Source organism: Oncorhynchus mykiss, chromosome 7, assembly GCF_013265735.2.
Source record: "Oncorhynchus mykiss isolate Arlee chromosome 7, USDA_OmykA_1.1, whole genome shotgun sequence".
In the NCBI taxonomy this organism is placed as follows: Eukaryota; Metazoa; Chordata; class Actinopteri; order Salmoniformes; family Salmonidae; genus Oncorhynchus; species Oncorhynchus mykiss.
Genome location: NC_048571.1, coordinates 59526009 through 59553964, shown reverse-complemented (window position 1 = coordinate 59553964; position 27956 = coordinate 59526009). Strand labels below are relative to the sequence as shown.

General features: G+C 43.7%; 1 protein-coding gene, 1 long non-coding RNA gene and 1 pseudogene across 4 annotated transcripts; 1 reads left to right on the top strand and 2 right to left on the bottom strand.

Moving 5' to 3' along the window:
• Nucleotides 1-86: 86 nt before the first annotated feature.
• LOC110527130 lies at nt 87-8516 on the bottom strand (annotated as a pseudogene).
• On the bottom strand, nt 8214-27806 carry b4galnt1b (beta-1,4-N-acetyl-galactosaminyl transferase 1b). Of its 3 annotated transcripts, none has more exons than XM_021609936.2 (12): nt 27596-27806; nt 18295-18387; nt 17786-18058; nt 17464-17640; nt 17043-17149; nt 14922-14959; nt 14634-14814; nt 14403-14495; nt 14078-14265; nt 13716-13856; nt 10878-11115; nt 8214-10343 (listed from the first exon to the last, which is right to left on the bottom strand). In XM_021609936.2, exons 3-12 carry the CDS (start codon nt 17998-18000, stop codon nt 10126-10128), a joined length of 1596 nt encoding a protein of 531 aa, XP_021465611.1. In that variant the 5' UTR covers nt 18001-18058; nt 18295-18387; nt 27596-27806; the 3' UTR covers nt 8214-10125. The 3 variants fall into 3 exon arrangements, with proteins under 3 accessions (XP_021465611.1, XP_021465610.1, XP_021465609.1); XM_021609935.2 differs by having other exon boundaries at nt 17786-18055; XM_021609934.2 differs by having other exon boundaries at nt 17786-18008.
• On the top strand, nt 12454-14168 carry LOC110528115. The gene is made up of 3 exons (XR_002474194.2): nt 12454-13190; nt 13484-13538; nt 13719-14168. It is a non-coding gene; the product is annotated as an uncharacterized LOC110528115 (long non-coding RNA).
• Nucleotides 27807-27956: the final 150 nt, after the last annotated feature.

The following is a 27956-nucleotide window of genomic DNA, read 5'->3' as shown; positions in this document are numbered from 1 at the left end:
ATTCTGACTTCCTCCCTGATGTCTTTGGTCTCTGAGACCAGTTATCTCCATTAGAGGTCCATGAGAAAGGAATATTCAACCACCACAACTCTTCTGCTTTTATTGCCAATCTCCACACAGGCAGTCATGCTGAACAGAACAGCCTCTGAAGATCACAGGCCACAATGCTGGCTACAATGACCATGACAAACATGTTGTCATGACAATGGTTTGATGGTGTAAAAGTTTGTGTAAGAAGTCTCTTTCTCCAGAGAAAGGCCATTGGTCTGCCCTCGACTCTGTCTCCACACTGGCCCTTCTGTCTTTCTGCGGGTCTCATGGCCTGAACTCCACACACACAGAGACAGGAGCTGGGGTTCTCAATAAAACACACCATAAAACACACACTGACCGCGATTCACTTGGCTTTTTGTATTTTCTCTACTCCTTCTTGATGTTCCTGGCTGGTCCTCTGGTGCCACCCTGTGGCTGTGGAGCCTCCTGTTGGGGGCCCTGGTTGTCGTGGCCCCTCCCCCCTGGTGGGTCTTCTCGTGTTTTGCCAGGTGGTCGCTCCGCATGAACCTCTTCCCACACGTCTGCCAGCCAAAGCGCTTTTCCCCAGTATGTGTGCGCAGGTGCCTCTGCAGCTCGTCTGAGCGTGTGCAGTTCTTCCCGCAGAAGAGCCAGCTGCAGACGAAAGGTCGCGCCCCGGCATGCCATCGCAGGTGGGCCTTCAGGTGGGAAGTCTTCTTGTACACCTTGCCACACTCGGGCAAGTGGCAGATGTGTGAGGCCTGGCAGTTGGGGCACTTGCGGTGCCTGCAGCAGCATGTGGAGCCCAGCAGGCACTTGGAGAAGCCTTGGAGGAGGGCTGCAATCTGAGGCTGGTTCCCCAACACCAGCTGTCTGCCCAGGGCAAAGGGGTGAGAGTGGTGATGGTGGGTCTGGCCATGAGGTTGCTGATGACCATGGGGGCTGCTGGTGGTCTGGGGTAATATCCACCACTGCTGACCTTCCTCTGTATGCCGACCAGGGTGGTGGGGGCGTCTTTCTGTGGAACCTTGGAGGAAGTTCTCCCCCATACCATTGTGCTGGGGGTGGAAGTATGGAGTATGAGAGCTAACCTGGACCTGAGGAGCGAGCATCTTCACTGGAGGGAGCTCAACGGTGTAGGCAGCCGGGGTGGAGGAGGGCTCAGCAGGAGGGGTGAGAGGCAGCTCATGGAGGTGGTGGTGCTGGTGGGGATGGGGGTGAAGGTCCAGTCCGCTCTAGACGTGTCCAGGAAAATTAAGTTTTGGCACTGTCAGAGTTGCCACCTGTTGGACCCTTAGACTGGAGCTCTGGGACACTTCACTGCCCAATAGCTGAAGCATCCCAGTCATGGAACTCATGATCCCTTCATAGGATGAGTGTGGCCGTTCCTGCCGCAGTCCACTGCCCCCCAGCCGGGCTTGGCCACAGGGTCTGGCCAGGAAGGAGGAGATGGGATGGGGTCCGTTCTCAGGAGAGGAGCTGGGTGTGCGGTCCTATGGGGTATAGAAAGAATGGATGTTAGACATGCTGTACACTATTGAATTAGATATTCCTGAGCAAAAGCCACATACAAAATCAAGATATTATAGTGATAACACAGAACTTAGACTTCTTTCTAATGTGATAATATAGAGAAACTATAGAACAGTGGTGACCTTTTACTGTGACCTCTACATCTCTATTTCTAAAATATATGTTATAATTTTATTGATGTAGTCAATGTATTTTATTAACTAAAATAGAGTAAATATTTTAAGGTAAAATACTGCTGCTAACAAATGAATCCAGACGAATTCCTATAAATATATTAGGAGAAAATGTATCAATAATTGCACTTGACAATTTCAAAATGTACTCTGAAGAAGGCTAACTGTGAAATGACTCTCCCATACCAAATTCCACTAAAAACATTTTCCTCGTCTGTAAGAAATGGTTTAGAAAGTGGTCGGTCCCCGGAAATGCGGCCATGACTTTTGCGCGCTTCTGCGGCCAACGTAGTTTTTTAACTGGTCTCAGCACAAGTGCAGCACCGGAACAAAATCTAGAAAACTGGATTTTGCTGTGTCTCAATTCTCATCCAAAGTCAGTCTAATTTTCTGAAGACAAAAAAATAAACCTCATAACGTGTTTTATATTGTTGTGAAGAAATAAAAGTGGATTCAAAAAAATGGATTGTAAGGAATTATTAATTCCAAAATACGTGCTCCGGCGGTATCCCTTCTGCATCCTTGTCTTGAGAGGGTTAGATTAATCTCGCCCGGGTGCCAGTGTTGGCGTGTTTTGCATTGGCTGAAAGTTAAATCGATTGCATTCGATTTTAAACCGGGCTGCCTCCCGGGCTTGAGCCAAGCGCCCTGTTAAAACCCACGGTTAAATCTGCTCAAAACAAATGTGATGTAATTAAGCACATGTAGTAGCATAACTATTAGGATTTTGTGTTTTCTCATCCAAAGGTGATTGGTTTTGATATTAGGCCTAAACGCTTTATCTTCCTTGCCAATTTTTTTTAATAGAAAAATTATAACATTTATTTTATGGAAAAGAGCTGGGCGATGCACCATGCTGCCCTGTTGACAAAATGTTCGATTACTATTTGATTTGAGAATGGTGCTCATTTCTCCCGATTACTTGGTCCCCTGCAGCTCAGCATAATCGAATCCGAGCGAGAAAGAGAGGAGGGGCGAGGGACATAGACATTCACTATATGGTTTACCTGAATAATTTACCCTTACTTTTACTGCAGTTTTGAAACTGAATAACTGCAGCATACTGCAGTTATACTGCCCACTAACTGCAGCTACACTGCAAAATTACTACAGTAAAAAAAAAAACGGTGTAATTTTGGATGCAGTATTTGCAGCATATAGTATATATGTAACAGTATAGCTTCAGTCACTCGCCCCTACCTGAGCTCGGCACACATCGACAACAGCCACTATCGAAGCATCGTTACCCATTGCGCCACAAAAGCCGCGGCCCTTGCAGAGCAAGGGGAACAACTATTTCAAGGTCTCAGAGCAAATGACGTCTACCGATTGAAAAGCTATTAGCGCGCACCACCGCGAACTAGCTAGCCATTTCACATCGGTTACATAAAGGCTACAGTAGTGTAGGCTATATGAACATCTGGGATAATGTTTTTTCTTTATGCCGAATTAGCCTGATTTCACTAATGGACAAATATTCAATTCAAGTCAATTCACGGGCTTTATTGGCATGGGAAACATGTGTTAACATTGCCAAAGCAAGTGAGGTAGATAATATATAAAGTGAATATACAAAGTGAAATAAACAGAGCGAGAGAGAGAGAGAAATATCCACAATTTATCTTTTTATAATAGGTGGTCTACTACTATTTCATTGCAAGTATTTGGAAATTGTTTTGTTTCTTTCTTTTTTTGTTTCTTTCTTGATTCTGTATAATAATACAGAATCAATACCGTCTGAAAATCAATCAAACTAATGGTTTTCGAAGATCTCCCTCCCCGGGTTCAAGTGAAGGCCATATCTAATCTTATTGCAAATGCAGACACAACAGTTTGCAACGGTGACCATTTTGTCTCTTCAAAGAGCCCTCCAAGAGGTGTCAAGTGATATTTGCATAGCAGCAAATAACAATCCCGTCCCATCCTAATCTCAATGACAACCAACAGGACATTTCTCTTTTGCATTCAATTTCAAACTGATGATGTTGTTCACTGTTGCTTTAAATCAATGATGGACTTTTGTTTATTTTGATTGTGTCTTTATTCTGGCATTTTTATACATTTTCTTTCCTTACTAGTTAACTATGACACCATATTTCACTCAGGAGTCAATAACCATTGTGAAGTTATTTGTCAATTGTATTCATCCATATCGCTTTTCCCCTGCATTTCAGTTTAAAAATGTATCCATAGAAATTAAATGAACAATGGACATTTCATTTTAATGGATATATAAGGTATAAGGTTTGCTTCATATTTCAGTCATGTCTCCATGACATCCCATCATACATCTATATTTGCACCAAGGACTGTGACATTTGTTATGACAAAATGGTCATAACAGATGTGAGGGACAGGCCAACAAACCTAGAGCATTTAGGCTATTACCTGTTAAAGACAAATGAGGGTCAGTTAAGAGGCCATGATGTTATATGTTAAGTGTTATATGTCTTATATGCCCATAACTGCTGTTGGAAACATGATTGTTTTGATCCTAAAGTTGTTTTTGTTATGAAAGGTTGCTGGAGGAAACCTGTAACACACCAAAAATGGAGTTGAAAATATTTTGGCAGATTACGTTTGTCAGGAATTTTTCACATTGAAATATAGAAATGAAATTTAATAGAAAATGTTGTAAATTCTGTAAATTCTGTTAAGAGGTACAATGTAAGTATTTTTTTCACATCTGAAGCTATGGATGAATCACCCCCTGAATCTCCCTGGTTGGTTCCAGAGGCACGGGCAGGGAGAGATCCCAGGGATGACTAGAACAGGCTAGGTGGAGAGGTAGTGCATCACATCAACAAACAGACTTTCATACCTTTCTCTCTGGCATTAATGAGAGAGAGGCCTTAACTGAAAAATTGACGCTCCCTCAGTTGGCACCTGCAACGTGATCATTTGATTAATGTAGTGAGTGAATGAGTGAAGGAGCATGCGGTTTTGTGGTTTCATCTGCTAGAGCTCAAGGTCGTGGTTTGTGTTGGAAACCCTCTAGCACTGCCCACTGTCCAAATCACATTTTTATTTGTCACATTCTTTTTAAACAACATGTGTAGACTAACATTGAAATGCTTACTTATGGGCACATTCCCAACAATGCAGAGAGAAAGAAAATAGAGAAATAATAGAAAAGTAATAACACTTAATAAATATGCAATGAGTCATGATAACTTGGCTGTATACATGTTTTAATTTTTTTTATTAAACTAGGCAAGTCAGTTAAGAACAAATTATTATTCACAATGACAGCCTACTTGTAAAGCCCCCCCGGCCAAACCCTCCCCTGACCTGGACAATGCCTGGACAATTGTGCGCCACCCTATGTGATTCCTGATCGTGGCCGGTTGTGATACAGACCAGGATCGAACCTGGGTCTGTATTGACACCTCTACCACTGCAATGCAGTGACTTTGACCGTTGCGCCACTCAGGAGGCCAAACATGGGGTACCGATACTGAGTCGATGTGCAGGGGTACGGGGTAATTGAGGTATATACGTACATATAACTAGGAATACAGTAACTAGTCAACAGGACAGATAATAAACAGTAGCAACACCATAAGTGATGAGTCAAAAAAGTTAGTGCAGAAAGGGTCAATTCAGATAGTTAAATAGTTAACCAAATAGCTACCTGGACTAACTATTTAGCTGACTAATAGCTTGAGGGTAGAAGCGGTTCAGGGTCCTGTTGGTTCTAGACTTGGTACATTGGTACCGCTTGCCGTGCAGTAGCAGAGAGAACAGTCAATTACTTAGGTGGCTGGAGTCTTTGACAATTTTTAGGGCCTTCCTCTGGCACCGCCTTGTATAGAGGTCCTGGATGGCAGGGAGCTCGGCCCCAGTGATGTACTGGGCCGTACGCACTACCTTCTGTAGCGCCCTGCGACAGGATGCCAAGCAGTTGCCATAGCAAGCGCTGATGCAGCCAGTCAAGATTCTCGCAATGGGGGCCTCCCGGGTGGCGCAGTGGTTAAGGGCACTGCACTGAGGTGCTAGCTGTGCCACCAGAGACTGGGCTCGCGCCCAGGCTCTGTCGCAACCAGCAGCGATCGGGAGGTATGTGGGGCGATGCACAATTGGCCTAGGGTTAGGGTTAGGGAGGGCTTGGCCGGTAGGGATATCCTTGTCTCATCGCGCACCAGCGACTCCTGTGGCGGGCCGGGTTCAGTGCACGCCAACCAAGGTCGCCAGGTGCACAGTGTTTCCTCCGACACATTGGTGCGGCTGGCTTCCGGGTTGGATGCACGCTGTGTTAAGAAGCAGTGCAGCTTGGTTGGGTTGTGTATCGGAGGATGCATGACTTTCAACCTTCGTCTCTCCTGAACCCGTACGGGAGTTGTAGCGATGAGACAAGATAGTAGCTACTAAACAATTGGATACCACGAAATTGGGGAGAAAAAGGGGTAAACATTAACAACAACAAAAAAATAACAAAAAAATACATTCTAAAATTTAGACTCATCAGACCAAAGGACAGATTTCCACCGGTCTAAAGTCCATTGCTCGTGTTTCTTGGCCCAAGCAAGTCTCTTCTTCTTATTGGTGTCCTTTAGTAGTGGTTTCTTTGCAGCAATTCGACCATGGAGGCCTGATTCACGCTGTCTTCTCTGAACAAACATGGGAGTAATGCTTCACTCTTTGATTTGCCACGTCAATATTTTACTCACCAATCAGCTGGCATGCGCCTTCTCCTTTTGACTCATCACATACGCTGCTGCTACTGCATATTATCTATCCTGTTGCCCAGTGACTTTACCCCTACCTACAGCATATGTACATATCTATCTCAATTACATTACATCAATTACATGGGCTCTCGAGTGGTGCAACGGTCTACGGCAGGGGTCTCCATTCCTGTTCCTGGAGAAGGACGGTAGCTTTCCAGGAGCAGGGTTGGAGAGCCCTGGTCTAAGGTACTGCATCTCAGTGCTAGAGGTGTTACTACAGACACTCTGGTTAGAATCCAGGCTGTATCACAACCGGCCTTGATTGGGAGTCCCATAGGGCAACGCACAATTGGCCCAACTTCGTCCGGGTTTGGCCGTCATTGTAAATAAGAACTTGTTCTTAACTGACTTGCCTAGTTAAATGGGGAACAGTGGGTTAACTGCCTTGTTCGAGGGCAGACAACAGATTTTTACCTTGTCAGCTGGGGATTCGATTCCGCAACCTTTCGGTTACTGGCACAACGCCCCATATGCAGCATATGCAGCTGCTCGGCCATGGAAACCCATTTCTGTTATTGTGCTGACGTTGCTTCCAGAAGCAGTTTGGAACTCAGTAGTGAGTATGGCAACCGAGGACAGACTGTTTACGCGCTTCAGCACTCGGCGGTCCAGTTCTGTGAGCTTGTGTGGCCTAGCACTTTGTGGCTGAGCCGTTGTTGCTATGCCGGGGCAGCTCTAGCAGGCAGAACTTTGACCAACTGACTTGTTGGAAAGGTGGCATCCTATGACGGTGCCACGTTGAAAGTCACTGAGCTCTTCAGTAAGGCCATTCTACTGCCAATGTTTCTCTATGGAGATTGCATGGCTGTGCTCCATTTATACACCTGTCAGCAATGGGTGTGACTGAAATAGCCGAATCCACTAGTTTGAAGTGGACTTTTGTAAATATAGTGTATCTCTCAGTGTCACGATCATCGTAGTGAGGAGACCAAAGCGCAGCGTGATGTGAATACATCTTCTTTTAATGAATGAAGAACACGAAGAACACTTAAACAAAAACAACAAAACTAACGCGACACTATGACAACGAGTGCAGACACAGGCAACTACACATAGCCAATAGCCCACGAAATACCCGAAGAAGATGGCTGCCTAAATATGGTTCCAAATCAGAGACAACGGTAAACACCTGCCTCTAATTGAGAACCAATCTAGGCAACCACAGACATATATAAACACCTAGATGATAAACAACCCCATAAACCTACAAAAAACCCTAGACAGTCCAAAAACACATACATCACCCATGTCACACCCTGACCTAACCAAAACAATAAAGAAAACAAAGAATACTCAGGTCAGGGCGTGAGACTCAGATATAGGACAGACACTTTTTGGGGGGACTATCTGTTGTTCCATGTACTGAATCTGTTATTAAATGCGTTTATTTGGGCTAATAGTAGTAACGGCAAAAAAAGTTGCGACCCACCATAAGGTCTGAGCGATGAAAAAACATACCCACTTCAAAGAAGAGTACAAAATGCATGAATAAAAAACTATTTTCCAAAGCCTTTAAGTGGGCACAGACGTCAATTCAACATTCATTCCACTTTGGTTCAATGTAATTTTATTGAAATTGCGTGGAAACAACGTTGATTCAACCAGTGTGTGTGCAGTGGGATGTGACCAATTTTAAGAAATGTAACAATGCACCAAAAAATTGCATCCTGCAACCCACCTGGACTCATGCAGTGACCCATAAGTGGGAACCACTGCACCAAAACACCCTGTTAAATGTTGCCTAAAAAAATCACAGTACCATAAATCAGCTGTATTTTTTTATCAGAGACTTTATAATCATGTTTAAACGAAAACAGTCTGATAATGCAGAAGGTTGTTGTGATGATAGTCGTCAGGTTGGAAAGACTCAGACCCGTGGTTCTAAGGTGAAGCTAGCAGAAAAAATACAACCGCCATCATCATCATCAACATCAGTTGAACAATGGAAATCACTGTCCAAATCCCTTCAACTAATCTCTTCAGAGAATGGAATTCAATCAAACCTATCATTAAGCAGTGTCTTTGTTGACAAACTACTGCCCCTACTCACATGCAGAACACTTCTCATTCTGAAAACGGGAAGCATCTGCTTGGGGAGTCTAGCTGGTATTAGTCATAGATTTCCATGGAAGAGCTACTGCAATCAAGGTTCAATTGAACTGAGATCTCACTTAAGTGTTAAATATCCCCTTTCAGGAAAGACAAATCTAAATCTGGCATCACCCAAAATTGTATCTGTTTTAAAATATTCCTCTATTCAAAAAGGAAAAAATAAAAAGGTATCTAATGTATCACTGGCACCTTGGCGTATTTCATAACAAATTCAAAAAAACTATTTGTTGTTTGATTTTAGAAAACACTATTCTGATGCAAGGGTGCTATCTAGTGGTCATGACACACAATAACAGTATGTGATCCTGCTGTCAGGTTGCATGGCAGAGGAACTGTAAGTATAAAATGTTTTGCTGCCTTGGTACTTCGGTGTGACTGTGACCCTTACTTTATCATTCATATCATCTCTCTGTGATGTGTTATCCTAACATTGTGTCTCTCCAACCATTTCCTTTGGTGTTCTACTCATTCTTACAGCGTTTCAACTCTCTAAACTCAAACTGTGCCATTATTGCCATTATTCTATTAGTGTGTGTTTATTTCCATGTAGAATTGATAAAGAAATAGAGAGACATGCACTTTGGTCAAACTAACCTTTCTGTTCGAGGTAGCATATGAAAATGCAATTAATCTCCCCTCCAATTCAAATGCGTGCATGGATAGAAGCATTCCCTATTATGATGCTTGGAGTATAAAACAGAGTGGAATCGACCCTAGATAGACAGAATGCACTAGACCAGGTGAAACAGGGATATTATTCCTGGGTTAGATCCCAGACCAGATGGATGAGCATCATTCTCCTCAAGCATGGGCCAGTCAAGGGCAACACAGAGGTTTCAAACAAAATATATCATTCAACACCAAACCACCTGGGAAACCATTGGCACAGACACCCAGGGAGAATTAGCCACACATTTAGAGTCTTGTATGCGTTCATTGTCTGGGGTTGGAAAGGGAGCACCCATGCGTTGTGTCTCTGAAGGGGTTGTCACATGCTGAGAAGTGTCCTCTCTACTGAATGACTGTCAATCCCCATCCTCAGTCCCCCTTGGTCCCCACAATCCTCATTTGTCTGACCCATAGAGCTCAGTCCAGCTCAAACTGTATAGTGCAAAGGGAAGGACAGAGTACACATACCTCTGATCTCTTCATAACAATATGGAAACTCGTTCCCCTCATTTAGTTCTGTGAGGGCAGAAGGCTAATTCAGCAAGTCTTTGTTCTCTTTCCTCAACAAAAGGACTCGGTGGCGACTCGTCAGATAAGATTTGAGGCACAAAACGCACATATATCCCTTAATATGATCTCAACCTTGAGTTTACAATCAAGAGTACACAACTGAAGAGAAATGATGATTAAGTTAATAGAAATGACAGCTTTTCTCTGTTTGAATGGCAATCCCTCTAGAGTGAAACAAGCAAGGTCGATATTCAAGGGGATGTGTGTAATGTGGTTGTTTAAAATCTTATCCGATTGGACACGTCGGGCGAGAGCTTCTTTGGCAACTCAGAAAGAGCATGAATCTTGAACGAGAGGAGAAACGACAGGTTAACAAAACAGGTCATTTAATTGTGAGTCAAACACTGGAAGCGGTTCTTGAAATAGAGGAGGCCGTTTTTGGTGTGTGTGGCATCCGAAGAGGCTGGTGGGTAGCGGAACTTGGCATACGTCTTGTCACTCTCTGATTGGCTGACCCAGGGAAGCTTGATCTTGGTGGCATGGTTGACGATGACATCATCACAGGATCCCACGTGAAGCGAGCCGAGGCCATCGATGAAAAACTCTGTGACAAGAACCAAGGGGTCAAGAGCAAAAGAAAAGAGGTTCGTTTTTATGCTAAGGGAACTTAAAGTATCACACAATTTATATGTACAAAAGCAACTAACAAACATTTGAGAAGAAGCTATTTTGTTCCCTTCTTGAGCTTTTTGATACATAATTAATGAATGACTATTCAGACTGGTTTTGAAGATCTGTTACCTATATCACTTTCTTCCAAATGTAGATGGTGCAGCTCAGGGGTTAAATTGTGAATTCGGAGGAGCCCTATTTGGAGGGTTTTGGATCAGGGTTGAGCCAGGGTTGAACACAAGTTATGTCAAGATTAGGGTTTAGGGTTAGGGTTAGGATTGAATTGGGATATGGACACAAAGCTAGGGTTAGGGTACTCTTATCCTACTTTCTATCCTACTCCTCTTTGGACTCATAAGGTGCAGGTGCAGGCTCCGCGTAGCACCGACTACATTTGACTACTGGTACAGCTGATGTTATGGACAGGCACACTCTGTGTGGTGCTGGGGTTTGGGTCTGTACTCACCCAGGTGGGCCACTCTGGCCAGACGGGGGTCAAAGCCCACTTGCTGGACTTTGTCTGTGCGGGCCAGGAAGAAGTTGATGACCCCGTCCGTGACTACGCAGTTTGGAAAGCCCTGGATGATATGGTGGAAGCCCCTCCGCATATGCAAGCAGTCACCCTCCTCCTCCCCTGGCTCAATGGACATGGTCTGCCTGTAGGTGGCAGTATAGCCAGTGGCCTCCCGCACTGCACCACCCACCTAAATTACACACACACACACACACACACACACACACACACACACACACACACACACACACACACACACACACACACACACACACACACAGTGCATAAAACACAGATACAAATGTGCATATAAAGAATGCATTAACTGATTCTGACACACATACACACAAAGAACATACAGTGCATTTGGAAAGTATTCAGATCCCTTGACTTTTTCCACATTTTGTTACGTTACAGCCTTATTCTAAAATTGTTTAAATCGTTTTTTTCCTGTCATCAATCTATATACAATAACGTATACTGACAAAGCAAAAACAGGTTTTTCGACTATTTTGCTAATTTATTACAAATAAAAAAATACATAAGTATTCAGACCCTCTACTCAGCACTTTGTTGAAGCACCTTTGGCAGTGAGTCTTCTTGGGTCGCCTTGAGTCTTCTTGGGTACGACTCTACAAGCTTGGCATACCTGTAGTTGGGGAGTTTCTCCCATTTTACTCTGCAGATCCTCTTATTCTCAAGCTCTGTCAGGTTGGATGGGTTCGTTGCTGCACAGCTACTTTCATGTCTCTCCAGAGATGTTCGATCAGGTTCAAGTCCGGGCTCTGGCTGGGCCACTCAAGGACATCTCAGAGACTTGTCCCGAAGCCACTCCTGCTGTGTGCTTAGGGTCGTTGTCCTGTTGGAAGGTGAACCTTCACCCCTGTGTGAGGTCCTGAGCACTCTGGAGCAGGTTTACATCAAAGATCTCTCTATACTTTGTTCCGTACATCTTTCCTTCGATCCTGACTAGTCTCACAGTCCCTGCCCCTGAAAAACATTCCCACAGCATGATGCTTCCAGACGTGACGCTTGGCATTCAGGTCAAAGAGTTCAATCTTGGTTTCATCAGAAGAAGCAGAGAATCTTGCTTCTCATTGTCAGAGTCCTTTTGGAGAATTCCAAGCGGAATTCCAAGGAGGCCACTGTGACCTTCAATGCTGCAGACATTTTTTGGTACCTTTCCCCAGCTCTGTGCCTCGACACAATCCTGTCTCGGAGTTCTACGGACAATTCCTTCAACCTCATGGCTTGGCTTTTGCTCTGACATGCACTGTCAACTGTGGGACCTTATATAGACAGGTGTGTGCCTTTCCAAATCATGTCCAATTAATTGAATTTTACCACAGGTGGACTCCAATCAAGTTGTAGAAACATCTCAAGGATGGACAATGGAAACAGGATGCACCTGAGCTCAATTTCGAGTCTCATAGCAAAGGGTCTGAAAACTTATGTAAATAGGGGATTTCTGTTTATTTTTTTTAAATTTGCAATTTTTTATTTAATCAATTTTAGAAAAAGGCTGTAACGTAACAAAATGTGGAAAGTTTAGGGGTCTGAATACTTTCCGAATGCACTGTATACTGTGTACAAAACAAACATTAAGGGTACTTCCAATTGTCTGACTGAAGTTGATAATGAGTGCATGCTGTAGTGATTTGATACACGAAATCAGAGGGAAACCGATGGAAACAGTTGGATCCTTGATCACGTCATCTTTCCAAAGGACACAATAAACAGACAAAACTAAAATAAGAACCAGAAAACTGAGAAGTATCTCCGTTCCATGTTTGTCTGTCTGTGCTTTTGGGGTCCGAAGAAAGAAGGGATTCAAAGTGTCCAGCAGACCAGCTGCTGACATGTGTAACCCATAGACTCCCCTCTCAAGAGTAGGAGTCCCAGTCTATGGTATACAAAAGGTCTATTCTATTCCCAGAGCACACAGTAAGTCTCTGAGTGGGATTCAGGCTCCAGCCAAAACACCCTTCACCCTCAAACAGAAACACACAGATCATTCATTACAAGCCTTATGTGTGGGTGTCAGCTTTTGTGGCTTTTGTGCTAGGATTGTGTGCATGTATGACGTGTGTGTGTGCGTGCATGCATCCATGCCTGCGTGTGTGCGTGTTTGTGTGAGTTTGTGCACACGCGCATGACTAATATTGCTGTGGTGTTCATGTATTACAGAGCAAGAATATGCCTGTACGGTTCAGTGAAGAAAAGAGGATGAGAGAACAGGAGTCTGTTGAGAGATTGTTTTCTTCTGTAAGTAGTAAACAAGGCCTGGGATTCAATATTATCACGCTTGTAGACAATGCAGCTTTTAAAGGCAATGTTATCGCATTTGTGAGATGATAGACTGGATGTGGCTAGCAAGGAATGCCTCCTCCTCATTTGTCATCTTCAGAAGACAGCTAACATAATTTATTTCAATAGTCTTTTCATGATGTGCTGTAATTCAAAATTATTTTTAAACTTTCATTTAATAACTCATAATAAGTTGTGTCTGTTGGGCAAAATGACTGAAATGTTGATTATGTTTCCTCATGCTACCCAAGATGGAATGTGGTGAATCGTGTAGGTGCTGTTTTTGGCTTTGCAGAGTAAATCCCAGTGAGTAACCAATGTGTTCAGAGTCCAGAGAAAAGCTTCTGGACTGGATTCGACTGTTGCATAGAAAGTGGACCATCGTTGAATTATTGGAACTAACTATCAAAGTATTTGAACGATTTCATGTGATATTTGAACCCAGGTCTACAATACAGTATGGCAATGCCTGTGCCCCCTCACCAGGTCCAGGGTGGTCTTCTCCAGAACGTCCACCAGTTTCTCCAACTTGGTGTTGGCCGTGAAGATGAAGTCATCGTCCACCCACAGCAGATACTTGGTAGTCACCTGGGAAACGGCTAGGTTCCGTCCTGCAAACCAGCCCTAGTTGTTGTGACACAGAGAACAGGATGTGGGAAAGAGGAAGCAGAAGCGAAAGGACAACTAAGAAAATCACAGGAAGTACTTTTTCACTTAAGGTCATCTGTCAAGGATCATTTAAGCAAACAATGGTAGTGTTAGACACATTTTTGACCTGACAGGTACACGTACACTGTATCCCATCCCTTACTTGCAAATAGAGGCAGTAGTGATTAAAAAAAAACCTTTCCAAATGGCATGATGTAATGTTCGATGTAAGGGCCAGAGACCATCTTTGGGTTTTCACTGTCATCAGCTATTACTATGGTGACAGTGGAATAGTATTTTCGCACACTGTCGATGAGATCTTGGAGCTTGTCATAGCGCAGGAAGGTTTTGGTTGCTATGGTAACAAGGGCACTGATGTTGTATTCTAGAAGGGGAACAGAGAGAGACAAAAAGTTAGGGTATTTGACATTACATTGATCTCAGATGGAATTATTATTTATTGTTTTGTAAGTGTTGTGCAATTGTGACAGATACAGTCAGCCGTTGTATTTGTCGACATACCCCCTTTGGGTCCCGTGTTGTAGAGTTTTGGAGTTACACCATGACGGACCTTGATAGTAAACATGGCTTGGTGACCCTCTGTCTCAAACTGCACTGAAAGACACAGCAAGAGTATTTCCAACCTCATTACCACAAATATTTTACAGATGTTATTTGGCATAGGACTTTGATAATGGACACAACACAGAAATAAGTAGTACACAGCAGAAGGACAGGTGTGTCTGGCCTCACCTGTGTCTGCTGTACTAGGGTGGAACAGTGTGTTGGTATAGGTGACAAACTGTAGCTGCCGGTTCAAATTGGACAGCAGGCTGCTGGTCAGGGTCATGTGCATCTCCCCGTCACCTTTGACCTTTACCCCCTCAACCTCTGCTGCCACGTTTAACGTTCCCAGGGTGGAGGTGAAGTTGACCTGAGAAAGAAATGAAGAGGGAGACAGAAAACAAAGAAGACAAGGACCAGACAAATGGAATAGTATTGGAAATAATAACTCAAACCAAATGTTATTGGTCTACTTACTGTGTACAGCTCTCTGGGATGGTCTTGTACTGCAAGTCCTGAAAACATATGACATCAATTCACTGGCATATTTGATGAAGGTGTTGGATGTTTATCCAATCCAAATTCACTTCATCAATTGTCAGCTGGAGTAAACACTATTTCTCTGTTGTGCAACAAAACGCTATTCTCTGCTCTAAAACAGCCATACAGTGCAGTAGATTATCATGGTAGTAATAGTGGTCATGGTATAGAAAGTAGATGTCAGTGGTTGCAATAATAGTACTAACAGTAGTAATACTAGTGTTAGATTGTTTGAACACCTATTGTCTGTCACGCTAAAAGACAATGAGTTTTACCTCCAAATACCCTGATGAAGATTGATTGAGACCAGAACGTTGGTGAATAAGATCAGCATCAAGATTACCGGTGTGCTGGGGTTTATCTTTTTAACATTGTTGTAATAGGACAGTCTCCCTGAATTGGTAACTTGATAAAATTACACTTGTCTTTGTATGCTTGCCCCATTTTGCCAGGTTTCCTGATGAAGGTCGGCTGACTGAAAGCTCAGCCACAATTAAAGAAATGTGCATCTGACTAGAAGTGTGCAGAGACTTGTTCCTGTTTCTCCAGTTTTGCCTTTTGGCTCCAGCACCTTCACTAATCAGCTCTGGGTGAGCAGTAGATTTAGCCTGTTATCGCCAGGTTTCCATTACAAATTAGGTTTTAAATATCAAGGAATCTACAGTCCATTCAGAAACGATTCAGACCCCTTCTCTTTTTCCACATTTTGTTACGTTACAGCTTTATTCTAAAATGGATTATCAATCTACACACAATATCCCATAACGACAAAGTGAAAACAGGTTTGTAGAAATTCTTGCTAATTTATAAAAAATAAAAAATACCATGTATTCAGACCCTTTGCTATGAGACTTGAAATTGAGCTCAGATGCATCCTGTTTCCATTGATCATCCTTGAGATCTTTCTACAACTTAACTGAATTCACCACAGGTGGACTCCAATCAATTGGACATGATTTGGAAAGACACACACTTGTCTATATAAGGTCCCACAGTTGACCGTTCATGTCAGAGCAAAGACCAAGCCATGAGGTCGAAGGAAATGTTCGTAGAGGTCCTAGACAGGATTGTGTCGAGGCACAGATCTGGGGAAGGGTACCAAAACATTTCTGCAGCATTTAAGGTCCCCAAGAACACAGTGGGCTCCCTCATTCTTAAATGGAATAGGTTTGGAACCACCAAGACTCTTCCTAGAGTTGGCCGCCCGGTCAATCTGAGCATCGGGACGTGACCAAGAACCCGATGGTCACTCTGACAGAGCCCCAGAGATGGGAGAACCTTCCAGAAGGACAACCATCTCTGCAGCACTCCACCAATCAGGTCTTATGGTAGTGGCCAAACGGAAGCCACTCCTCAGTATAACGCACATGACAGCCCGCATGGAGTTTGCCAAAAGAAACCTAAAGACTCTCAGACCATGAGAAACAAGATTCTCTGGTCAGATGAAACGAAGATTGAATTATTTGGCTTGAATTCCAAGTGTTAAATCTGGAGGAAACCTGTCACCATCCTGGTGGTGGCAGCATCATGCTGTGGGGATGTTTTTCAGCAGCAGGGACTGGGAGACTAGTCAGGATTGAGGGAAAGATGAACAGAGCAAAGCACAGAGAGATCCTTGATGAAAACCTGCTCCAGAGTGCTCAGGATCTCAGACTGGGGTGACGATTCACTTTCCAACAGAACAATGACCATAAGCACAGAGCCAAGACAACGCAGGAGTGGCTTCGGGACAAGTCTCTGAATGTCCTTGAGTGGCCTAGCCAGAACCTGTACTTGAACCCAATCAAACATCTCTGGAGAGACCTGAAAATAGCTGTGCAGCGACGCTCCCCATCCAACCTGACAGAGCATTCAGTTTTTTTTACATTTCTAAAAACCTGTTTTTGCTTTGTCATTATGGGGTATTGTGTGTAGATTGATTAGATTTGTATTTATTTAATCCAATTTAGAATAAGGCTGTAACGTAACAAAATGTGGAAAAGGTCAAGGGGTCTGAATACTTTCCGAATGCAATGTATGTCAAGGTACAATTAAACTAATCTCTGTTATGGGTCAGACCTGGGATGAGGATGGTTTTGAGTGGCCGTACTTCCATCCCCTGTGTTGGGTACTGCAGAGGATTGTTGGCCTCGGCCACGATGAGCATATCTGCAGGAGTCTGAGACCTGTAGGGGCAGATACACACCAGTTTAATAATCAGTACTCAAAGCTATTACAGCTAGACTAAAGCCTTGTGAACCCTATTTGGCCTATATGTTTAAAAAATTGGGTAATGTTGAGCCTAACCCAATGACATCATCTAATTTGTTCAAAAGACCTACAGCAAGTTTAACCTAAACCCAAGAATTTCAAAACTTGGTATTTAGTCACATGAAATGACAAACACAGCAACTTCCCCTAGGGTAAGGACTACCTACGATGATATATGGGAAGTCATTCCCTTTCAGTTTTGTGCTGGTGTACAGTCCTTTGCTCTCACCTCATCTGGAAGCCCTGGTACTCCTTGGCCCTTCGTTTCTTCATCTCTTCCAGCTCAGAAGCCTCAAATGCAGTGTGCATGGGGTGGGCCGACACCCGGGGGAACAGCAGCTGGGCAAAGGGCAGGTTCATGCCCCCACTCTCACCTTCACACGCACACCCGTTACGTGCCAACAGACTGGAGACAGACGAAAGGGATGATAAGACTTCATCAATCAAATGACAATAAAACATGATTTCCACCACATCATCAGCTTATTGAATCAGAATATCAAAGAGAGAAAAAAATGAATAATTTCAAAGGTCTTATATCAAATACTGACCCTGCAACACTCTCCTTCACACGATAGGGGATGTTGGCAGATCTGTGGTCTGGTTCTGGGAACCTCTCCTCCAGGTGCCTCTCTACTGCAGGCCCTGGTCTCTGCCAGACATCCACGGTGGTGTAGGCCCGGGTGGGCCAAGAATGGAGGAGGGCCATCACCAACACCACAGACGCCACGATGGCCAACAACACTGTCTTCCTTAAGGAACGCATCCTAAAAACTGTCACAGCACACAAGGACAAACAGGAGAGGTGCTGCGGTCACCACCTGCTTGGGAGGCGAAGAAAAAGTCCAACATTATGTGACCATATCTGAGGTGACAAGATTAGCCCAATTGCTGGATGAATTGAACACTGCCATGATTCGGTTATCGTCAGCTACAGTAAATGGCAGCTTACAGTATCACATGAAATCTGATTTAACACTTTCTAAACAACTTGAATTTGTTATGCAACAGAAAAAACTTGTCTGGCATCCATTACAGTAAAAGACAGCTGGAATCATACCCTAATGCCTGTATCCACTCAGAGAGAAGGCATCTCCTGTCGGCCATTGGATCCCCCAAAATCCCATAATGAACAGCTAAGGACTTTCCCCATCTGTAAATAATAACACATACGTTATGTTTATTCAGTAGGATACCTGAAGTAACTTCTCATTTCCAAGAGCAAGGTATTAACGGACAAGTGAAAAATATGAATGTTTGTAAAAAAAATAATAGATCTAGAGGGGAGGAAACTGCGACATGCAGGTACAGCAAAGGTAATGATTTTTAGCAGATATGATGGCCTTTTATGATGGAGCTGTTGAATTGTAGTGATGACGGTTGTGTTAACAGCAGATAAATGCTGAGCAAAGTCTAGCGGGAAAGAAGGCTCTATTTAAGTACAACAATGAGAGCCAAGGGAAATAACAAACTTGTCTGGTTGGTGATTTGTTTCATGATAATTGCCAGTGTTAAGATAATCAAACAATTCTATTGACTCTATTGACTTTATAGCAGGCACGAGAGATCGCTCAAAGTTGTAGCAAGTTCAGTAATCTATCCCCTTCCTTTGGAATATGCATCTACTGTAGCGACATTCCACTTCTGACACAATTGCAGTGAATTCAGGGGTCTCAATGACTATCACTGAAGCAGAAATCATAGTTTACAGCTACAGACACACCCACAATAGTTCACCAACTGATTATGATATATACAGTGGGGCAAAAAAGTATTTAGTCAGACACCAAATGTTCAAGTTCTCCCACTTAAAAAGATGAGAGAGGCCTGTAATTTTCACCATAGGTACACTTCAACTATGATGGACAAAATGAGAAAAAAAATCCAGAAAATCACATTGTAGGATTTTTAATGAATTTATTTGCAAATTATGGTGGAAAATAAGTATTTGGTCACCTACAAACAAGCAAGATTTCTGGCTCTCACAGACCTGCAACTTCTTCTTTAAGAGGCTCCTCTGTCCTCCACTCGTTACCTGTATTAATGGCACCTGTTTGAACTTGTTATCAGTATAAAAGACGCCTGTCCACAACCTCAAACAGTCACACTCCAAACTCCACTATGGCCAAGACCAAAGAGCTGTCAAAGGACACCAGAAACAAAATTGTAGACCTGCACCAGGCTGAGAAGACTGAATCTGCAATAGGTAAGCAGCTTGGTTTGAAGAAATCAACTGTGGGAGCAATTATTAGGAAATGGAAGACATACAAGACCACTGATAATCTCCCTCGATCTGGGGCTCCACGCAAGATCTCACCCCGTGGGGTCAAAATGATCACAAGAACGGTGAGCAAAAATCCCAGAACCACACAGGGGGACCTAGTGAATGACCTGCAGAGAGCTGGGACCAAAGTAACAAAGCCTACCATCAGTAACACACTACGCCGCCAGGGACTCAAATCCTGCAGTGCCAGACGTGTCCCCTTGCTTAAGCCAGTACATGTCCAGGCCCGTCTGAAGTTTGCTAGAGAGCATTTGGATGATCCAGAAGAAGATTGGGAGAATGTCATATGGTCAGATGAAACCAAAATATAACTTTTTGGTAAAAACTCAACTTGTCGTGTTTGGAGGACAAAGAATGCTGAGTTGCATCCAAAGAACACCATACCTACTGTGCTGTTTTTCTGCAAAGGGACCAGGATGACTGATCTGTGTAAAGGAAAGAATGAATGGGGCCATGTATCGTGAGATTTTGAGTGAAAACCTCCTTCCATCAGCAAGGGCATTGAAGATGAAACGTGGCTGGGTCTTTCAGCATGACAATGATCCCAAACACACTGCCCGGGCAACGAAGGAGTGTCTTAGTAAGAAGCATTTCAAGGTCCTGGAGTGGCCTAGCCAGTCTCCAAATCTCAACCCCATAGAAAATCTTTGGAGGGAGTTGAAAGTCCGTGTTGCCCAGCAACAGCCCCAAAACATCACTGCTCTAGAGGAGATCTGCATGGAGGAATGGGCCAAAATACCAGCATCAGTGTGTGAAAACCTTGTGAAGACTTACAGAAAACGTTTGACCTCTGTCATTGCCAACAAAGGGTATATAACAAAGTATTGAGATAAACTTTTGTTATTGAGCAAATACTTATTTTCCACCATAATTCGCAAATAAATTCATTAAAAATCCTACAATGTGATTTTCTGGAGAAAAAAAATCTCATTTTGTCTGTCATAGTTGAAGTGTACCTATGATGAAAATTACAACCCTCTCTCATATTTTTAAGTGGGAGAACTTGCACAATTGGTGGCTGACTAAATACTTTTTTGCCCCACTGTAGGCTGCATTTACACAGGCAGCCCAATTCAGATCTTTTGCAAATTAGGCTGTGTTTACACAGGCAGCCCAATTCTGAGCTTTTTGCCACTAATTGGTCTTTTGACCAATCAGATCAGTTCTGAAAAAGATCTGACGTGAAAAGATCTGATGTGATTGATTAAAAGACCAATTAGTGAAAAAATATCAGAATTCGGCTGCCTGTGTAAATGCAGGTACAGTTGAAGTCGGAATACATTTGCACCATTGTTTATGTCTTAGTTGGTGACCCACTCTTTGAGGATATCCACATCTTACAGAGTGTAGCTTTAAACAATAGTACAACGTTGCACCGTTCACATACAAACAAAGGACATGCAAATATTCCTACTTTGTGGTACCGTCTTACTTATTATATACGTAAGGACTGTAAAGTAATTAGCCTGACCCCTTGCATTAAGCATAGTACAATCCCCAAAATAGATATAGTCTATCAAATTAAAAACAGTTCAAACCTATTTGTGCACGTTCAATGCAGATAAATAAGTCAGGTGCATTTCATTGACAATTACATTTGTCAGATATTAGTTCAAGATTTTTACTTTATGAAAGCCACAACAATGTTTTTACATGGAGACCAATGATGTCATATACAGTAACCAGCCACCTACTGGTCATTTATTTATGTGATCATTATCACAGAGGACTGTAACGATCTTCTTCATCTGATGAGGAGTATGAAAGATCGGACCAAAACGCAGCGTGGTAAGTGTCCATTTTGATAAAATATAACTGAACACTGAATACAAAATAACCAAAGTGAAACAATGAAAATCGAAACAGTTCTGTATGGTGAAACACAGACAAAGAAAACAACTACCCCACAACCCATAGTGGGAAAACAGGCTGCCTAAGTATAGTTCTCAATCAGAGACAATGACAGACAGCTGTCCCTGATTGAGAACCATACCCGGCCCAAAAAATACAAAAACATAGAAAAAAATAACATCTAACGCCCACCCTAGTCAAACCAAAATAGAGAATAAAAAGGGCGTGACAAGGACACTGATTTCCCTTCAGATTATAGCTGTACTGATTAATTTGGTTGGAGTGGGGTAGGGAGAGTGTGTATAGGGTAGGGAGAGTGTGTATATGGGGTAGGGAGAGTATGTGTAAGGGGGTAGGAAGAGTGTGTATAGGGGGTAAGGAGAGTGTGTATAGGGGGTAGGGAGAGTATGTGTAGGGGACAGGAAGAGTGTGTATAGGGGGTAAGGAGAGTGTGTATAGGGGGTAGGGAGAGTATGTGTAGGGGACAGGAAGAGTGTGTATATGGGGTACGAGAGTGTGTATATGGGGTAGGGAGAGTATGTGTAGGGGGTAGGAAGAATGTGTATATGGGGTAGGGAGAGTGTGTATATGAGTAGGGAGAGGGTGCGACCTGGGGTAGGGAGAGTGTGTATATGGGGTAGGGAGAGTGTGTATATGAGTAGGGAGAGGGTGCGACCTGGGGTAGGGAGAGGGTGCGACCTGGGGTAGGGAGAGGGTGCGACCTGGGGTAGGGAGAGGGTGCGCCCTGGAAGAGTTCCCACTGTGTAGAACCTAATGCTTGTGTCCAAGCAACTCCCGTTTTCATAAGGGATGGATATTTGAATTAAGACTATTAAAGGTTTTAGTGGCCTCTGGAGTGGCACAGCGGTCTAAGGCGCTGCATCGCAGTGCTAATGGTGTCACTACAGATCCGGGTTTGATCCCGGGCTGTATCACAACCAGCCGTGATCCGGAGTCCCATAGGGCGGCACACAATTGGCCCAGCGTCGGGCACCTGAAGGCATCAGTTGAACGGTCGTCAGTTGAACGGTGTTTCCTCCGACACATTGGTGCGGCTGGCTACCGGGTTACGCGGGCGAGTGTTAAGAAGTGTGTTTTGGCGGATCATGTTTCGAGGGGACGCATAACTTGACCTCCGCCTCCCAAGCCCATTGGGGAGTTACAGCGATGAGACAATATCGAAATTGGGGTAAAATACAAAGGTATTAGTGCCCTAAACATTCATGCATGTCACTTGGGTTGGGTACTAATTATTTCTCTAACATTTTTCAAACATATATCTATCTATATTAGATAGCCTGCATCAAACAAACTTACAGATACAGTGTATTCAGAAAGTATTCGGACCCCTTGACTTTTTCCACATTTTATTACATTACAGCGTTATTCTAAATATTTATTAAATTACATTTTTTCCTGATTAATCTACACACAATACCCCATAATGACAAAGCGAAAACAGGTTTTTAGAAATGTTTGCTAATTTATTAACAATATAAAGCATAAATACCTTATGTACATAAGTGCCCTCACCTCCTCCATGTAGGCTGTCTTGTCATTGTTGTTAATCAAGCCCACTAATGTAGTGTCGTCTGCAAACTTGATGATTGAGTTGGAGGCGTGCATGGCCATGCAGTCATGGGTGAACAGGGAGTACAGGAGGGGGCTGAGCACGCACCCTTGTGGGGCCCCAGTGTTGAGGATCAGTGAAGTGGAGATGTTGTTTCCTACCTTCACCACCTGGGGGCAGCCCATCAGGAAGTCCAGGACCCAATTGCACAGGGCGGCGTTGAGACCCTGGGCCTCAAGCTTAATGATGAGCTTGGAGGGTTCTATGGTGTTGAATGCTGAGCTGTAGTCAATGAATAGCATAGGTATTCCTCTTGTCCAGATGGGATAGTGTGCAGTGTGATGGCGATTGCATCATCTGTGGACTTGTTGGGGCAGTATGCAAACTGAAGTGGGTCTAGGGTGGCAGGTAAGGTGGAGGTGATCCTTGACTAGTTTGTCAAAGCAGTTCATGATGACAGAACTGAGTGCTGTCATTTAGTCATTTAGTTCAGTTATCTTTGCCTTCTTGGGTACAGGAACAATGGTGGCCATCTTGAAGCATGTGGGGACAATAGACTGGTATAGGGAGCGATTGAATATGTAACTCTGTGTTGCTGTCTGTTCACACTGCTTTGCTTTATATTGGCCAGGTCGCAGTTGTAAATGATAACTTGTTCTCAACTAGCCTACCTGGTTAAATAAAGGTGAAATAAAACAAATAAAAAAATATGTCCGTAAACACACCAGCCAGCTGGTCTGCGCATGCTCTGGGCCAGCAGCCTTGCGAGGGTTAACACATTATTTATGATTTTTTTAAAACTCTAGTCGGCCATGGAGAAGGAGAGGGGGGGTGTGCAGTACTTGTTAGTGGGCCGCAACGGTGGCACTGTATTATCCTCAAAGCGGGCAAAGGTGTTTAGTTTGGCTGGAAGCGTGACGTCGGTGTCCGTGACATGGCTGGTTTTCTTTTTGCAGTCTGTGATTTCCTGTAGACCCTGCCACATAGTCTCGTGTCTGAGCCGTTGAATTGCGACTCCACTTTGTCCCTGTACCGGCATTTCTCTTCTTTGATTTCGGAGCGAATAACTATACTGTTTATATTCAGCCATATTCCCAGACCTTTTTCCATGGTTAAATACAGTGGTTCGCACTTTCAATTTTGCGCGAATGCCACCATCCATCCACGGTTTCTGGTTAGGGTAGGTTTTAATATTCACAGTGGGTACAACATCTCCAATGCACTTCCTTATAAACTCACTCACAGAGTCAGCGTATAGATCAATGTTGTTCTCTGAGGCTGACCGGAACATATCCCAATCCGCGTGAACAATCTTGAAGCGTGGATTCCGATTTGTCAGACCAGCGTTGCATGGTTCTAGTCACTGGTTCATCCTGTTTGAGTTTCTGCCTATAAGACAGTCAAGCAAGATGGCGTCATGGTCGGATTTGCTGAAGGGAGGGTGGGAGAGGGCTTTGTATGCATCGCGGAAGTTAGAGTAGCAGTGATTGAGTCTATTACCTCTGAGAGCACTGCAATCAATATGCTGATAGAATTTAGGTAGCCTTGTTCTTAAATTTGCTTCGTTAAAATCCCCAACTACAATAAATGTGGCCTCAGGATATATGGTTTCCAGTTTACATTGAGTCCAGTGAAGTTCCTTGAGGGCCGTCGTTGTGTCTGCTTGAGGAGAATGCACACAGCCATAACAATAGCTGACGATAATTCTCATGGGAGGTAATATGGCCGGCATTTGATTGTAAGTAATTCTAGGACAGGTGAGTAGAAGGACTTGAGTTCCTGCATGTTGTTATGATTACACCATGAGTCGTTAATCATGAAGCATACACCCGCCCTTCCTCTTCCCAGAGAGGTGCTTATCTCTGTTGGCGCGATGCATGGAGAAGCCCGGTGGCTGAACCGATTCTGACAACATATCCCGAGAGAGCCATGTTTCCGTGAAACAGAGAATGTTACAATCTCTGTTGTCTCTCTGGAAGGCAACCCTTGCTCTAATTTCATCTACCTTGTTGTTAAGAGACTGGACATTGGCGAGTAGTATACTCAGGGGCGGTGGGGAATGTGCACGTCTATGAATCCTGACCAGGAGGCCGCTCCGTCTGTCCCTTCTGCGGCGCCGTTGTTTTGGGTCGGCTTCTGGGATTTGATCCATTGTCCTGGATGGTGGTCCAAACAGGGGATCCGCTTCGGGAAAGTCATATTCCTGGTCCTAATGTTGGTAAGTTGACATTGCTCTTATATCCAATAGTTATTCCCGGCTGTATGTAATAAGACTTCAGTTTTCCTGGGGTAACAATGTAAGAAATAATACATAAAAAAACAAAATACTGCATAGTTTCCTAAGGACTTGAAGTGAGGCAACCATCTCTGTTGGCGCCATTTGCTCGGAATACAGCAGGTTTTCGCCGAAAAGCCGTGCCGCACGACCATCATTGAACACCATGTTCGCACCCGGCCCGGGGATACGGTACAAAAGAGGCCAAACTTGATCCCAGAGGCCCGAATGAAGGCCGTGAAGCAGGAAGTGAAGGCTATGCTGAGGATGGGGGTCATTGAAGAGTCCCACAGCGCATGGTGTTGGTGCCAAAACTGGCGGTGCTGGACTCGCTCAGGCAAGCTGGGTTGACCTCAAACCCCAAGAAATGCAAGCTAGTGCTCAAAAGGTGGAGCACCTGGAGTATTTGTTCGGACGGGGGAACGTCAAGCCCCAGGAGAGGAAGGTCCATGCGGTACGTGACTGGCCCATTACACGCAACAGTCCTTCCGGGGATTGGCAGGATACTACAGCCGGTTTATCCCCAACTTTGTGGCTATAGTATCCCCCCCTTACCGTTTTAACCAGGGCCTGCCTCCCGAAAACAGTGAAATGGACGGGGACAAGACCGAAGAGGGGTTCAAGCGCCTGAAGGAAGCTCTTTGCTCCCATCCACATCACTAAGGACGGAACATGATCCACACACACCAGCACAGTTTTGAAGAGGGCACGGCAGAACCTCTTTCCCCTCAAAAAGATTTGGCATTGGCCCTCGGATCCTCTAAAGTTCTACAGCTGCACCATCGAGAGCATATTGACTGGCTGCATCACCGCTTGGTATGGCAAATGCACCACCCTTGACCGCAAAGTGCTACAGAGGGTGGTGCAGACAGCCCAGTACATCACTGGGGCCGAGCTCCCAGACATCCAGCACCTCTATGTAACAGTATAGCTTTTATCCGTCCCCTCGCCGGGCTCAAACCAGGGACCCTCTGCACACAGACAACAGTCACCCACGAAGCATCGTTACCCATCGCGCCACAAAAGCCATGGCCCTTGCTGAGCAAGGGGAACAACTACTTCAAGTCGCAGAGAGAGTTACCTCACCCGATTGAAACCGCTAACTAGCTAGCCATTTCACATCGGTCACATCTATTTCTGACACTTTTACACTCATAATTTGTTGCTGCTAGTCTGTACTTTATTCTACTCTTATTATTATCTATCCTGATGCCTAGTCACTTCACCCTTCCTTCATGTACATACAGTGGCAAGAAAAAGTATGTGAACCCTTTGGAATTACCTAGATATCTGCATAAATTGGTCATAAAATTTGATCTGATCTTCACCTAAGTCACAACAATAGACAAACACAGGTTGCTTACACTAATAACACACAAAGTATTGTATTTTTTCTTGTCTATATTGAATACATAATTTAAGCATTCACAGTGTACTGCAAAGATGACTGCAAGAGCACAGTGCAGAATGCTCATTAAGAAGTCCTAGAGTGTCAGCTAAGGATTCACAGAAATCTCTGGAACATGCTAACATCTCTGTTGACGAGTTTGCGATAAGTAAAACACTAAACAAGAATGGTGTTCTTGGGAGGACACCACGGAAGAAGCCACTGCTGTCTAAAAAATAAAAAAAAACGTTTACATGCAAACGCAAGAACAGGTCGGCTATAATAGTCGATGGAATATACAGAATCAAAGAGTTGGATGAAAAAATGTGAGTTGGCTGTAGCCTGTATCCTTGCCAGCGCCATGTCTAGTAGCGCTGTCTGTGTCCCTCCCGACTAATGTGTGTAATGCTTATTTTGCCTTTCCAGGACCCGTAACAATTTTGAATTTATTTACTGCAGTCATCGACAGGCTTATGTGTGAACATCTCATCCTTGCGCTCCGTTATATTTCCTTTGATGCAATCCATTGCACAAACTAGGAAAAACGCACTATGTTGTCATTCAGATCTAATGAAATCTGGACCAATTTCAGGTCAAAGCACGTCGATGGACAGAATTGAGATATATGATTCAGCCTTTCTCAGAGGCCTCTGAATTGACCGGGTGCGGTTGGTGCACGTAGACAAATGATACAGGTATAATTGTTTATTATAATGTATATTTTCTCAATACAAATTAAATATGGCAGCAATACACTCGTAAAAGGTCACCAACGCCTCTAATGATATTTCACAAGATATAATTAGGATATATCTTATTCTGAATCAAAGCCTCTAATTCGCATGTAATGTGCATAAATGCTTTGAAACAATTATCTATTTGCATGACTGTTTCAAGTTAAATGGGAATGCAACTGATAAAATCCTCAATAATAATCCATCATAAGAAAATCATAGGCCTTTCATGAATATTATAACCTCAAAATAAATCGTACCTTAACGTCTCCACCAATCAGATTGTCCTTTTGAAATTGCCACCAATATACTTATAATGCATGCGTAAAATAATGTTGTTAAAAATCTGGTTACATTCCATTTATGTGAATCCGGCAGTAGTACTGTTTTAATTCCGATAGATGATATGCTTCATCCCCCTGCATTCAGCACAGTGCTGTGCGCCCACGCCAGGCTGTTCCGCCAAGACTCGTAAAACAGACGCAAGAGCGATGCCACGAGCGGCCAGTCGTTGGAATCGCAGCAGAATGCATGCATCGAATTGAATTGCATGAAGGTTCATGCAAAGGCATATCCAACGGAAGACTATCATTATAAAATGTACTGCAAAGCAATAGACTA